At 48.0% G+C, this 15445-nt stretch overlaps 1 protein-coding gene across 4 annotated transcripts in view; it reads right to left on the bottom strand.

Moving 5' to 3' along the window:
* CDK18 (cyclin dependent kinase 18) overlaps window positions 1–15445 on the bottom strand; it is a 330987-nt gene that overhangs the window by 4379 nt on the left and 311163 nt on the right. For all 4 annotated transcript variants that reach the window (XM_063955137.1, XM_063955136.1, XM_063955138.1 and 1 more), the window contains one exon: window positions 13075–13117. In XM_063955137.1, the coding sequence (XP_063811207.1) occupies window positions 13075–13117 (43 nt within the window). The remainder of the gene's footprint in view (window positions 1–13074; window positions 13118–15445) is intronic.

Genomic DNA, 15445 nt, shown 5'->3' with positions numbered 1-15445 from the left:
ATTCAAGGCACCATGTGCCAGATGCAGCAAAACAGCCCCAACATATAGCCAAGCCCCCTCTATGTTTCACAGTAGGTATGGTGTCCTTTTCTTTTACAGCTAATTTCTTTTTTTTGTTAGCAGTTGGGCAAAACCATGGGGGTAATTCCAAGTTGATCGCAGCAGGATTTTTTTTAGCAATTGGGCAAAACCATGTGCACTGCAGGGGAGGCAGATATAACATGTGCAGAAAGAGTTAGATTTGGGTGAGTTATTTTGTTTCTGTGCAGGGTAAATACTGGCTGCTTTATTTTTACACTGCAATTTAGATTGCAGATTGAACACACCCCACCCAAATCTAACTCTCTCTGCACATGTTATATCTGCCTCCCCTGCAGTGCACATGGTTTTGCCCAATTGCTAACAAAAATAAGATTTTACTCACCGGTAAATCTATTTCTCGTAGTCCGTAGTGGATGCTGGGGACTCCGTAAGGACCATGGGGAATAGACGGCTCCGCAGGAGACTGGGCACATCTAAAGAAAGCTTTAGGACTATCTGGTGTGCACTGGCTCCTCCCCCTATGACCCTCCTCCAAGCCTCAGTTAGGACACTGTGCCCGGAAGAGCTGACACAATACCAGCCACACCATATAACTCGTGATAGGAACCCCGGTTAACAGTATGATAACAATGGAACCTCTGAATAGATGGTTCGCAATAACAACCCGATTTTTGTAACAATAACTATTTACAAGTATTGCAGACAATCCGCACTTGGGATGGGCGCCCAGCATCCACTACGGACTACGAGAAATAGATTTACCGGTGAGTAAAATCTTATTTTCTATGACGTCCTAGTGGATGCTGGGGACTCCGTAAGGACCATGGGGATTATACCAAAGCTCCCAAACGGGCGGGAGAGTGCGGATGACTCTGCAGCACCGAATGAGAGAACTCAAGGTCCTGCTCAGCCAGGGTATCAAATTTGTAGAATTTAGCAAACGTGTTTGCCCCTGACCAAGTAGCAGCTCGGCCAAGTTGTAAAGCCGAGACCCCTCGGGCAGCCGCCCAAGATGAGCCCACCTTCCTTGTGGAATGGGCTTTTACAGATTTAGGCTGCGGTAGTCCCACCGCAGAATGCGCAAGCTGAATAGTGCTACAAATCCAGCGCGCTATAGTCTGCTTAGAAGCAGGAGCACCCAGCTTGTTGGGTGCATCCAGGATAAACAGCGAGTCAGTTTTCCTGACTCCAGCCGTCCTGGAAATATACATTTTCAGGGCCCTGACTACGTCCAGTAACTAAGAATCCTCCAAGTCGCTAGTAGCCGCAGGCACCACAATAGGTTGGTTCAAGTGAAAACCTGATACCACCTTCGGGAGAAGGTGAGGACGAGTCCTCAACTCTGCCCTATCCATATGGAAAGTCAGGTAAGGGCTTTTTCATGACAAAGCCGCCCATTCTGACACATGCCTGGCCGAAGCCAGAGCCAACACATGACCACTTTCCATGTGAGATATTTCAAATCCACGGTTTTAAGTGGCTCAAACCAATGTGATTCCAGGAACTCCAAAACCACATTGAGAACCCAAGGTGCCACTGGGGGCACAAAAAAGGGGCTGAATATGCAGCACTCCCTTACAACGTCTGAACTTCAGGCTGCCATCCTTCCTGGCTTTGATCAGGGTAGGAATGACTTCCTCCGGAATGCCTTTTTCACTCAGGATCCGGTGTTCAACCGCCATGCCGTCAACGCAGCCGCGGTAAGTCTTGGAACAGACAGGGCCCCTGCTGCAGCAGATCCTGTCTGAGTGGCAGAGGCCATGGGTCCTCTGAAATCATTTCTTGAAGTTCCGGGTACCAAGCCCTTCTTGGCCAATCCGGAACAATGAGTATAGTTCTTACTCCTCTTTCTCTGACGTCCTAAGTGGATGCTGGGGACTCCGTCAGGACCATGGGGATTAGCGGCTCCGCAGGAGACAGGGCACAAAAGTAAAAGCTTTAGGATCAGGTGGTGTGCACTGGCTCCTCCCCCTATGACCCTCCTCCAAGCCTCAGTTAGATTTTTGTGCCCGGCCGAGAAGGGTGCAATCTAGGTGGCTCTCCTAAAGAGCTGCTTAGAGTAAAAGTTTCTTAGGTTTTTTATTTTCAGTGAGTCCTGCTGGCAACAGGCTCACTGCTACGAGGGACTTAGGGGAGAGAAGTGAACTCACCTGCGTGCAGGATGGATTGGCTTCTTAGGCTACTGGACACCATTAGCTCCAGAGGGAGTCGGAACACAGGTCTCACCCTGGGGTTCGTCCCGGAGCCGCGCCGCCGACCCCCCTTGCAGATGCCGAAAAGTGAAGAGGTCCAGAAACGGCGGCAGAAGACTCTTCAGTCTTCATAAGGTAGCGCACAGCACTGCAGCTGTGCGCCATTGTTGTCAGCACACTTCATAGCAGCGGTCACTGAGGGTGCAGGGCGCTGGGGGGGGCGCCCTGGGCAGCAATGATAGTACCTTATTCTGGCTAAAAATACATCACATATAGCCCCTGGGGGCTATATGGATGTATTTAACCCCTGCCAGGTCTCAGAAAAACGGGAGAAGAAGCCCGCCGAAAAGGGGGCGGGGCCTATTCTCCTCAGCACACAGCGCCATTTTCCCTCACAGAAATGCTGGTGGGAAGGCTCCCAGGCTCTCCCCTGCACTGCACTACAGAAACAGGGTTAAAACAGAGAGAGGGGGCACTTATTTGGCGATATGTATATATATATATTAAAATGCTATAAGGGAAAAACACTTATATAAAGGTTGTCCCTGTATAATTATAGCGTTTTTGGTGTGTGCTGGCAAACTCTCCCTCTGTCTCCCCAAAGGGCTAGTGGGGTCCTGTCCTCTATCAGAGCATTCCCTGTGTGTGTGCTGTGTGTCGGTACGTGTGTGTCGACATGTATGAGGACGATGTTGGTGAGGAGGCGGAGCAATTGCCTGAAATGGTGATGTCACTCTCTAGGGAGTCGACACCGGAATGGATGGCTTATTTAAGGAATTACGTGATAATGTCAACACGCTGCAAGGTCGGTTGACGACATGAGACGGCCGGCAAACAAATTAGTACCTGTCCAGGCGTTTCAAACACCGTCAGGGGCTGTAAAACGCTCATTTACCTCAGTCGGTCGACACAGACACAGACACGGACACTGACTCCAGTGTCGACGGTGAAGACACAAACGTATTTTCCTTTAGGGCCACACGTTACATGTTAAGGGCAATGAAGGAGGTGTTACATATTTCTGATACTACAAGTACCACAAGAAGGGTATTATGTGGGGTGTGAAAAAACTACCTGTAGTTTTTCCTGAATCAGATAAATTAAATGAAGTGTGTGATGATGCGTGGGTTTCCCCCGATAGAAAATTATTGGCGGTATACCCTTTCCCGCCAGAAGTTAGGGCGCGTTGGGAAACACCCTTTAGGGTGGATAAGGCGCTCACACGCTTATCAAAACAAGTGGCGGTACCGTCTCCAGATAGGGCCGCCCTCAAGGAGCCAGCTGAGAGGCTGGAAAATATCCTAAAAAGGTATATACACACATACTGGTGTTATACTGCGACCAGCGATCGCCTCAGCCTGGATGTGCAGCGCTGGGGTGGCTTGGTCGGATTCCCTGACTGAAAATATTGATACCCTTGACAGGGACAGTATTTTATTGACTATAGAGCATTTAAAGGATGCATTTCTATATATGCGAGATGCACAGAGGGATATTTGCACTCTGGCATCAAGAGTAAGTGCGATGTCCATATCTGCCAGAAGATGTTTATGGACACGACAGTGGTCAGGTGATGCAGATTCCAAACGGCACATGGAAGTATTGCCGTATAAAGGGGAGGAGTTATTTGGGGTCGGTCCATCGGACCTGGTGGCCTCGGCAACAGCTGGAAAATCCACCTTTTTTACCCCAAATCACATCTCAGCAGAAAAAGACACCGTCTTTTCAGCCTCAGTCCCTTCGTCCCCATAAGGGCAAGCGGGCAAAAGGCCAGTCATATCTGCCCAGGGATAGAGGAAAGGGAAGAAGACTGCAGCAGGCAGCCCATTCCCAGGAACAGAAGCCCTCCACAGCTTCTGCCAAGTCCTCAGCATGACGCTGGGGCCGTACAAACGGACTCAAGTGCGGTGGGGGGTCGTCTCAAGAGTTTCAGCGCGTAGTGGGCTCACTCGCAAGTGGACCCCTGGATCCTACAAGTAGTATCCCAGGGGTACAGACTGGAAATTCGAGACGTCTCCCCCTCGCAGGCTCCTGATGTCTGCTTTACCAACGTCTTCCTCCGACAGGGAGGCAGTATTGGAAACAATTCACAAGCTGTATTCCCAGCAGGTGATAATCAAAGTACCCCTCCTACAACAAGGAAAGGGGTATTATTCCACACTATATTGTGGTACTGAAGCCAGACGGCTCGGTGTGACCTATTCTAAATGAGAAATCTTTGAACACTTACATACAAAGGTTCAAATCAAGATGGAGTCACTCAGAGCAGTGATAGCGAACCAGGAAGAAGGGGACTATATGGTGTCCCTGGACATCAAGGATGCTTACCTCCATGTCCCAAATTGCCCTTCTCACCAAGGGTACCTCAGGTTCGTGGTACGGAACTGTCACTATCAGTTTCAGACGCTGCCGTTTGGATTGTCCACGGCACCCCGGGTCTTTACCAAAGTAATGGCCGAAATGATGATTCTTCTTCAAAGAAAAGGCGTCTTAATTATCCCTTACTTGGACGATCTCCTGATAAGGGCAAGGTCTAGTAAACAGTTGGAAGTCGGAGTAGCACTATCTCAAGTAGTTCTACGACAGCACGGGTGGATTCTAAATATCCAAAATCGCAGCCGTTTCCGACGACACGTCTGCTGTTCCTAGGGATGGTTCTGGACACAGTCCAGAAAAAGGTGTTTCTCCCGGAGGAGAAAGCCAGGGAGTTATCCGAGCTAGTCAGGAACCTCCTAAAACCAGGAAAAGTGTCAGTGCATCATTGCACAAGAGTTCTGGGAAAAATGGTGGCTTATTACGAAGCGATTCCATTCGGCAGATTCCACGCAAGAACTTTTCAGTGGGATCTGCTGGACAAATGGTTCGGATCGCATTTTCAGATGCATCAGCGGATAACCCTATCTCCAAGGACAAGGGTGTCTCTCCTGTGGTGGTTACAGAGTGCTCATCTTCTAGAGGGCCGCAGATTCGGCATTCAGGATTGGATGCTGGTGTCCACGGAGGCCAGCCTGAGAGGCTGGGGAGCAGTCACACAGGGAAAAAATTTCCAGGGAGTGTGATCAAGTCTGGAGATTTTTCTCCACATAAATATACTGGAGCTAAGGGCAATTTACAATGCTCTAAGCTTCGCAAGACCTCTGCTTCAAGGTCAGCCGGTATTGATCCAGTGGGACAACATCACGGCAGTCGCCCACGTAAACAGACAGGGCGGCACAAGAAGCAGGAGGGCAATGGCAGAAACTGCAAGGATTTTTCGCTGGGCGGAAAATCATGTGATAGCACTGCCAGCAGTGTTCATTCCGGGAGTGGACAACTGGGAAGCAGACTTCCTCAGCAGGCACAACCTCCACCCGGGAGAGTGGGGACTTCATCGGGAAGTCTTCCACATGATTGTGAACCGTTGGAAAAGACCAAAGGTGGACATGATGGCGTCCCGCCTGAACAAAAAACTGGACAAGTATTGCGCCAGGTCAAAAGACCCTCAGGCAATAGCTGTGGACGTTCTGGTAACACCGTGGGTGTACCAGTCGGTGTATGTCTTCCCTCCTCTGCTTCTCATACCCAAGGTATTGAGAATTTTAAGACGTAGAGGAGTAAGAACTATACTCGTGGCTCCGGATTGGCCAAGAAGGACTTGGTACCCGGAACTTCAAGAGATGCTCACAGAGGACTCATGGCCTCTGCCGCTAAGAAGGGACTTGCTTCAGCAAGTACCATGTCTGTTCCAAGACTTACCGCGGCTGCGTTTGACGGCATCGCGGTTGAACGCCGGATCCTAAGGGAAAAAGGCATTCCGGAAGAGGTCATTCCTACCCTGGTCAAAGCCAGGAAGGAGGTGACCGCACAACATTATCACCACAGGTGGCGAAAATATGTTGCGTGGTGTGAGGCCAGGAAGGCCCCATGAAGAAAATTCAACTCGGTCGTTTCCTGCATTTCCTGCAAACAGGAGTGTCTATGGGCCTCAAATTGGGGTCCATTAAGGTTCAAATTTCGGCCCTGTCGATTTTCTTCCAGAAAGAATTGGCTTCAGTTCCTGAAGTCCAGAAGTTTGTCAAGGGAGTACTGCATATACAACCCCCTTTTTGTGCCTCCAGTGGCACTGTGGGATCTCAACGTAGTTCTGGGATTCCTAAAATCACATTGGTTTAAACCGCTCAAATCTGTGGATTTGAAATATCTCACAGGGAAAGTGACCATGCTGTTGGCCCTGGCCTCGGCCAGGCGAGTGTCAGAATTGGCGGCGTTTGTCTCAAAAAAGCCCATATCTGATTGTCCATTCGGACAGGGCAGAGCTGCGGACTCATCCCCAGTTTCTCCCTAAGGTGGTGTCAGTGTTTCACCCGAACCAGTTATTGTGGTACCTGCGGCTACTAGGGACTTGGAGGACTCCAAGTTGCTAGATGTTGTCAGGGCCCTGAAAAAATAGTTTCCAGGACGGCTGGAGTCAGGAAAACTGACTTGCTGTTATCCTGTATGCACCCAACAAACTGGGTGCCCTTGCTTCTAAGCAGACGATTGCTAGTTGGATGTGTAGTACAATTCAGCTTGCACATTCTGTGGCAGGCCTGCCACAGCCAAAATATGTAAATGCCCATTCCACAAGGAAGGTGGGCTCATCTTGGGCGGCTGCCCGAGGGGTCTCGGCTTTACAACTTTGCCGAGCTGATACTTGGTCAGGGGCACACCCTGACTGAGGAGGACCTGGAGTTCTCTCATTCGGTGCTGCAGAGTCATCCGCACTTTCCCGCCCGTTTGGGAGCTTTGGTATAATCCCCATGGTCCTGACGGAGTCCCCAGCATCCACTTAGGACGTCAGAGAAAATAAGAATTTACTTACCGATAATTCTATTTCTCGTAGTCCGTAGTGGATGCTGGGCGCCCATCCCAAGTGCGGATTGTCTGCAATACTTGTACATAGTTATTGTTACAAAAATCGGGTTATTATTGTTGTGAGCCATCTTTTCAGAGGCTCTGCTGTTATCATGCTGTTAACTGGGTTCAGATCACAGGTTGTACAGTGTGATTGGTGTGGCTGGTATGAGTCTTACCCGGGATTCAAAATCCTTCCTTATTGTGTACGCTCGTCCGGGCACTGTATCCTAACTGAGGCTTGGAGGAGGGTCATAGGGGGAGGAGCCAGTGCACACCACCTGATCCTAAAGCTTTTACTTTTGTGCCCTGTCTCCTGCGGAGCCGCTAATCCCCATGGTCCTGACGGAGTCCCCAGCATCCACTACGGACTACGAGAAATAGAATTATCGGTAAGTAAATTCTTATTTTTTCTTATTATCCTCAGTACCTTGGGTATGAGAGGGAGAGGAGGGAACACATAAACCGACTGGTACACCCGCGGTGTCACTAGAGCGTCCACAGCGATCGCCTGAGGTTCCCTTGACCTGGCGCAATATCTTTTTTATTGAGGCGGGACGCCAGCATGTCCACCTGTGGTCTTTCCCAACGGTTTACCAGCATTTGGAAGACTTCTGGATGAAGTCCCTATTCTCCCGGGTGGAGTCTGCTGCGGAAGTCTGCTTCCCAGTTGTCCACTCCCGGAATGAACACTGCTGCCAGTGCTACCACGTGATTTTCCGCCCAACGGGGAATCCTTGTGGCTTCTGCCATTGCCCTCCTGCTTCTTGTGCCGCCCTGCCTGTTTACATGGGCGAGCGCCGTGATGTTGTCTGATTGGATCAGTACGGCTGGTTTTGAAGCAGGGGCCTTGTTTGGCTTACGGCCTTGTAAAGGGCTCTTAGCTCCAGAAAATTTATGTGAAGTGAAATCTCCTGTTTGGACCACAGTCCTTGGAATTTTACTCCCTGTGTGACTGCACCCCAGCCCCGAAGGCTGGCATCCGTGTTTACTAGGACCCAGTCCTGTATTCCGAATCTGCGGCCCTCTAGTAGATGAGCCCTTTGCAGCCACCACCGCAGCGACACCCTGGTTCTTGCCGACCGGGTTATCCGCTGCTGTATCTGGAGATGGGACCCGGACCATTTGTCCAACAGGTCCCACTGGAAAATCCTTGCGTGGAACTTTCCGAATGGAATTTTTTTGTACGAAGCTACCATTTTTCCCAGGACTCGTGTGCATTGATGTACCGACACCTGTCCCGGTCTTAGGAGGTTTCTGACTAGAGATGACAACTCCTCGGCTTTTTCCACTGGAAGAAACACTTTTTTCTGGTCTGTTTCCAGAATCATTCCCAGGAACAGAAGACGTGTCGTCGGGACCAGCTGTGACTTTGGAATATTGAGAATCCAGCCGTGCTGTTGCAGCACTTCCCGAGAAAGTGCTACCCCCACTACCAACTGCTCCTTGGACCTTGCCCTTATCAGGAGATCGTCCAAGTACGGGATAATTAAAACTCCCTTCTTGCGAAGGAGTATCATCATTTCGGTCATTACCCTGGTAAAGACCCTCGGTGCCGTGGATAATCCAAACGGCAGCGTCTGGAACTGATAGTGACAGTCCTGTACCACAACCCTGAGGTACTCCTGGTGAGGAGGGTAAATGGGGACATGTAGGTAAGCATCCTTGATGTCCAGAGAGACCCTGTAATCCCCCTCGTCCAGGTTCGCAATAATCGCCCTGAGCGATTCCATCTTGAACTTGAATCTTTTGTTATATGTGTTCAAGGATTTTAAATTTAAGATGGGTCTCACCGAACCGTCCGGTTTCGGTACCACAAACATTGTGGAATAGTAACCCATTTCCTGTTGAAGGAGGGGTACCTTGATAATCACTTGCTGTGAATACAGTTTTTGGACAGCCACCAACACTGCCTCCCTGGCAGAGGGAGTTGCCGGTACGGCAGATTTTAGGAAACGGCGGGGGGGAGACGTCTCGAATTCCAGCCTGTACCCCTGAGATACTGATTGAAGAACCCAGGGATCCACCTGTGAGAGAGCCCACTGTGCGCTGAAATTTCTGAGACGGGCCCCCACCGTACCCGGGTCCGCCTGAGCAGCCCCAGCGTCATGCTGTGGACTTACCGGACGCAGGGGAGGACTTCTGCTCTTGGGAACTAGCTGTGTGCTGCAGCTTTTTCCCTCTACCTTTTCCTCTTGGCAGAAAAGACGAGCCTCTAGTCCTCTACTTTTCTGGGACCGAAGGGACTGTACCTGATAATACAGTGCTTTCTTTTGCTGTGGGGTAGCTTGTGGCAAAAGTTTTGATTTCCTAGCCGTAGCTGTGGAAACGAGGTCTGAAAAACCATCCCCAAACAGTTCCACCCTCCTATAGGGCAAACTTCCGTGTGCCGTTTTGAATCGGCATCGCCCGACCATTGCCGAGTCCATAACCCCCGCCTGGCGGCAATGGTTTTACATAGCGCTTATTTGTGATGCCAGTCGGCAAATATCCCTCTGTGCATCACGCATGTATAAGACAGCGTCTTTTATATGCTCTATTTTCAGCAAAATATTGTCCCTATCTATAGTATAAATATTATCCGACAGGGAATCTGACCACGCAGCTGCCGCACTGCACATCCATGCCGAGGCAATAGCAGGTCTCAATATAATGCCCGTGTGTGTGTATATAGCTTTAAGGGTAGTTTTCTGCTTTCTATCAGCAGGTCCTTTAGGGCGGCCGTATCCGTGACGGTAGTGCCACCTTTTTTAATAAGCGTGTAACCGCTTTTTCTACCCTAGGGGGTATTTCCCAACGTGACCTATCCTCTGGCGGAAAAGGGTACGCTGCTTAGAAATTATCAATTTCTTATCGGGGGAAGTCCACGCTTCCTCACACACCTCATATCAATTCCTCAGATGCAGGAAAAACTACTGGTAGTTTTCTCTCACCAAACATAATACCCCTTTTTTGTGGTACCTGGGGTATTATCAGAAATGTGTAATACATTTTTCATTGCCTCAATCATGTAACGGGTGGCCCTATTGGAAGGTACGCTAGTCTCATCGTCGTCGACACTGGAGTCGGTATCCGTGTCAACATCTGTGTCTGCCATCTAAAGTAGCGGGCGTCTTAGAGCCCCTAATGACATTTGAGACGCTTGGACAGGCACAAGCTGAGTAGCCGGCTGTCCTATGTCGTCAAACCTTTTATGTAAGGAGTTGACACTGTCACGTAATTCCTTCCATAAGTCCATCCACACCGGTGTCGACCCCGCAAGGGGTGACATCCCATTCACAGGCATTTGCTCCGCCTCCACATCATTATCCTCATCATACATGTCGACACAGCAGTACCGACACACAGCACACACACAGGGAATGCTCTGACAGAGGACAGGACCCCACAAAGCCCTTTGGGGAGACAGAGGGAGAGTATGCCAGCACACACCAGAGCGCTATATATCACAGGGATATCACCTATAGAGAGTGTTTTCCCTTATAGCTGCATATATATTCTATACTGCGCCTAATTTTGTGCCCCCCATCTGTTTTTAACCCTTTCTGTAGTGCAGGACTGCAGGGGAGAGCCAGGGAGCGATTCCTCCAGCGAAACTGTGAGGGAAAATGGCGCCAGTGTGCTGAGGGAGTTGGCTCCGCCCCTTTTTCGTCTGGCTTTCTCCCGCTATTTTAATATATCTGGCAGGGGTTAATATACACCTATATAGCCTCTGGGGTTATATATGGTGTTAGTTTGCCAGCCAAGGTGTTAATATTGCTGCTCAGGGCGCCCCCCCCCCAGCGCCCTGCACCCATCAGTGACCGCAGTGTGTGGTGTGCATGAGGAGCAATGGCGCACAGCTGCAGTGCTGTGCGCTACCTTGGAGAAGACAGAAGTCTTCAGCCGCCGATTTTCCGGACCTTCTTGCTTCTGGCTCTGTAAGGGGGACGGCGGCGCGGCTCCGGGAACGGACGACGAGGTCGGGTCCTGTGTTCGATCCCTCTGGAGCTAATGATGTCCAGTAGCCTAAGAAGCCCAAGCTACCACCACTTAGGTAGGTTCGCTTCTTCTCCCCTTAGTCCCTCGCTGCAGTGAGCCTGTTGCCAGCAGGTCTCACTGTAAAATAAAAAACCTAAACTATACTTTCTTTCTAGGAGCTCAGGAGAGCCCCTAGTGTGCATCCAGCTCAGCCGGGCACAGAAATCTAACTGAGGCTTGGAGGAGGGTCATAGGGGGAGGAGCCAGTGCACACCAGATAGTCCTAAAGCTTTCTTTAGATGTGCCCAGTCTCCTGCGGAGCCGTCTATTCCCCATGGTCCTTACGGAGTCTTCAGCATCCACTAGGACGTCAGAGAAAATCCTGCTGTGATCAACTTGGAATTACCCCCATGTGCACTGCAGGGGGGGCAGATATAACATTTGCAGAGAGGGTTAGATTTGGTGGGTTATTTTGTTTCTGTGTAGGGTAAATACTGGCTGCTTTATTTTTACACTGCAATTTAGATTTCAGTTTGAATACACCCCACCCAAATCTAACTCTCTCTGCACATGTTATATCTGCCCCTCCTGAAGTGCACATGGTTTTGCCCAACTGCTAACAAAATTGCTGCTGCGATCAACTCAGAATTAGGCCCATAGAGCTAATGTGAATTGCCAAAAAGTTTCTGACCCTTGTGCTCAAAGGACATTCTCCCAGAAGCACTGTGTCAATATGCTGGATTTTTTTTATGTTTTTTTTTTTTTTTTTTTCTAAAATGGAGTCCTTCAGGGTCTTTTTCCATGTAGCCCATTGTCACTCAAAAAGTGCCGGATGGTACGACAGACACTGACATACCTTGACCTTGGAGTTCAGCTTGTATCTCTATGGAAGTTTATCTTGGCCCTTTTTTATTTTTTTACCATTCTCACAATCCTTCTGTTTAATCTGGGGTCTATTTTCCTTGTGTGTCCACATCCAGAGAGGTTGGCTACAGTCCCATGAACTTTAAAAGTCTTAATAATATTTGCAACTGTAGTCACAGGAACGGTCTTATAGCCCTTAACCATAAAATGCTTGTCTATAATTTTCTTTGTGATCTCCTTAGAAAATGCAATCCTTTGCTATCTCTGGTCCTGGATCAGTGTGGTGCATACCATGGCACCAAGCAGTAGAGTGGCTTATTTTCTCCATTTGAATAGGCTGAATCACTGATTAGAAAATTGAAGACATACTGTATGTGTTGCTAATTCAAGAAAGCAATTTGTTTGAAATATCACTACAGGTTGAGTATCCCTTATCCAAAATGCTTGGGACCAGAGGAATTTTGGATATCGGATTTTTCCGTATTTTGGAATAATTGCATACTATAATGAGATATTATGGAGATGGGACCTAAGTCTAAGCACAGAATGCATTTATGTTTTATATACACCTTATACACACAGCCTGAAGGTCATTTTAGCCAATATTTTTTATAACTTTGTGCCTTAACAAAGTGTGTGTCCTCATTCACACAATTCATTTATGTTTCATATACACCTTATACACACAGCCTGAAGGTCATTTAATACAATATTTTTAATACAAGTTTGTGTACATTGAGCCATCAAAAAACAAAAGTTTCACTATCTCACTCTCACTCAAAAAAGTCCGTATTTTGGAATATTTGGATATGGGATACTCAACCTGTATAATATAATTGTCTATTACTTTTCTAAGAATTGGCAACAAATCTGTCCAGGACATTTTAGAATATCTTAGGTCGGAGAATAAGCAATAATTTGCATTTTCACGTATTCTTTGCTTTATTCTATGACATAGCAAAGTCATACAGGTATACATGAGTCAATAGCTTTTAATTTAATCACTTTTCAGGAAGAATGAAACTTTGTTTCAATGACCTGTAAAGATACCAACAAATCTGTCCATGTCTGTAAATGAAGTACATCAAGATGTGGCTTCCCTCATAGGCATTGCCTTATTCCCAATATAACATGAAACACTCACCAACAAGAGGCTGTTCAATAAATCAATCCCCTCAGAATCCAGCCTGAAACATTACACAAAAGATCCCATTGTTAATAATAAGCAGGTGCAAGTAAATGCATATGTTTCTGAATACGTACAACACGGAAGATAAGCCTACTGTCAGACAAGTCAATGTACTTTATCCCTAGTCACGGGATCTCAATAGCCTTATCACCAAAAACATAAACAATGTAAATGAATAAACGGCATAGGCATACTAGGCAGGTAGTGCCATATACAGAAGCAGACATTATCAATCACATGGCGCAGCTGGAGCAGGAGTAAGTATAGCAGAGTCTTCTCTTTCATGTGCCTAGGCTAGACACAAGTCTAGTCTGCCTTCTATTCTATCCTTTCTCATATTAAATCCATAAATCAGTCATATGTTCTTGTTTAAAACTGTTGACCCAAAGCAGTGTGTCAGTACACACAGATATAGTATGGTTGTGTCACAACAATGGTCACAAATGAAGTCTTAACAGGAAGACAATGAAGAGATAAAATAGAGATTAATGAGTGAAATATACTTTAATAGATATGTAACAGGCTTAGTTAAAGGGGATAAATGTGAATGTTACTTAATCCCCTCTCTTACCAATAATAGTAGCTGTCACAGGAGTCAATTTAAAGCAGCAATTAATAAAATAGTAGTGAACAATGCAAAATAATAAATGGAGAAAAATAAACCAAATGCCACCAAATTGTCCCCCCAAAAAACAATGACTTGTGGCACCCAGCTCAGCATACCGGCGCCGGATCCCGACCGCTGGTATACCGACAACTATTCTCCCTCTTGGGGTGTCCATGACACCCTTGGAGGGAGAATAAATGCGACACCGTGCCTGCAGCGTGGGGAGCGCAGCAAGCGCGCAAGCGGCTCTTTTGCGCTCACCCTGCTGCTGGCATTCCGGCACTCAGGATCCCGTCGCCGGTATGCTGGGCACCGGGATCCCATCAGCCGGCCAAACATAGTACACCTGTGTGAAGGTACAGTATATGTAAATGTATATCTCTCATCAGGCACGGTCCCCTCTGCCTTCAAGCATGCACTCATCTCTCCTATTCTTAAAAAACCTGCCCTTGATCCAAACACTCTCTCCAACTACCGACCCATCTCTCTTCTCCATTTTGCCTCCAAACTCCTTAAGCTTCTGGTCTACAACCACCTTACTTCCTTTCTTTCCTCACACTCACGCTTGACTCATTCCAGTCTGGCTTCCGTCCTCTCCACTCCACTGAAACTGCCCTTACAAAAGTCTGGAATGTCCTCCATGTTGCTAAATCTAACGGCCACTACTCTCTATTTATTCTTCTTGATCTCTCTGCTGCTTTTGACACTGTAGACCACCCTCTCCTACTGCAAATCCTTCACTCCATTGGTCTGTGTGATACTGCTCTCTCTTGGCTGTCTTCCTACCTCTCTGACTGTTCATTCTCGGTCTCCTCTCATGACGCCACCTCCCTTCACTTCCACTAACTGTAGGTGTACCCCAAAGTTCTGTCCTTGGTCCTCTTCTTTTCTATCTCTTTACGTCCTCACTGGGTAAGCTCATTAGCTCTTTTGATTTCCAATATCATCTCTACGCTGATGACACTCAAATCTATCTTTCCTCTCCGGACCTCTCCCCTGCTCTCCTCACTCCTATCTCCAACTGTCTCTCTGCTATCTCTGTTTGGATGTCCCAGCGCTTTCTTAAACTTAACATGTCTAAAACCAAGCTGATCATCTTCCCTCCCTCCTGCATAACCTCACCTCCAACAATCTCATTATCTATTGATGGCACTACTATCTCCTCTAGTCCCCAAGTGCGCTGTCTTGGAGTAATCCTTGACTCCTCCCTCTCCTTCAAACCACACATTCAGCACCTCTCACACACCTGCCGTTTTCATCTAACAAATATTTCTAGGATCAGACCCTTTCTGACCCAGGATGCTACTAAGACTCTTATCCACTCACTGGTCATCTCCAGACTGGACTACTGTAATCTCCTCCTGACTGACATTCCTGACAAATACCTCTCTCCACTCCAATGTATCCTCAGTGCTGCTGCCCAGCTCATTTTCCTCATCAAACACACTACGTCCACCTCTCCTCTCTTACAAAACCTTCACTGGCTCCCCTTCCCTTTCAGAATCTATTTCAAGCTTCTCACACTCACAAAGCCCTCACCCACTCCTCTCCCATTTACATCTCTGACCTTATCTCCCTTTACACTCCCGCCTGTCCTCTTCACTCTGTTAATGCATGTGGACTCTCCTGCCTACTGATTACTTCCTCCCACTCCTACCTCCAAGATTTTTAATGTGATGCTCCATTTCTCTGGAATTCCCTACCTCTCCCCCAGAGCCG

This window comes from Pseudophryne corroboree, chromosome 2 (genome assembly GCF_028390025.1).
Source record: "Pseudophryne corroboree isolate aPseCor3 chromosome 2, aPseCor3.hap2, whole genome shotgun sequence".
Classification (NCBI taxonomy): Eukaryota; Metazoa; Chordata; class Amphibia; order Anura; family Myobatrachidae; genus Pseudophryne; species Pseudophryne corroboree.
The sequence above is the reverse complement of the archived record's forward strand: the minus strand, read 5'-3'. Positions and strand labels throughout refer to the sequence as shown.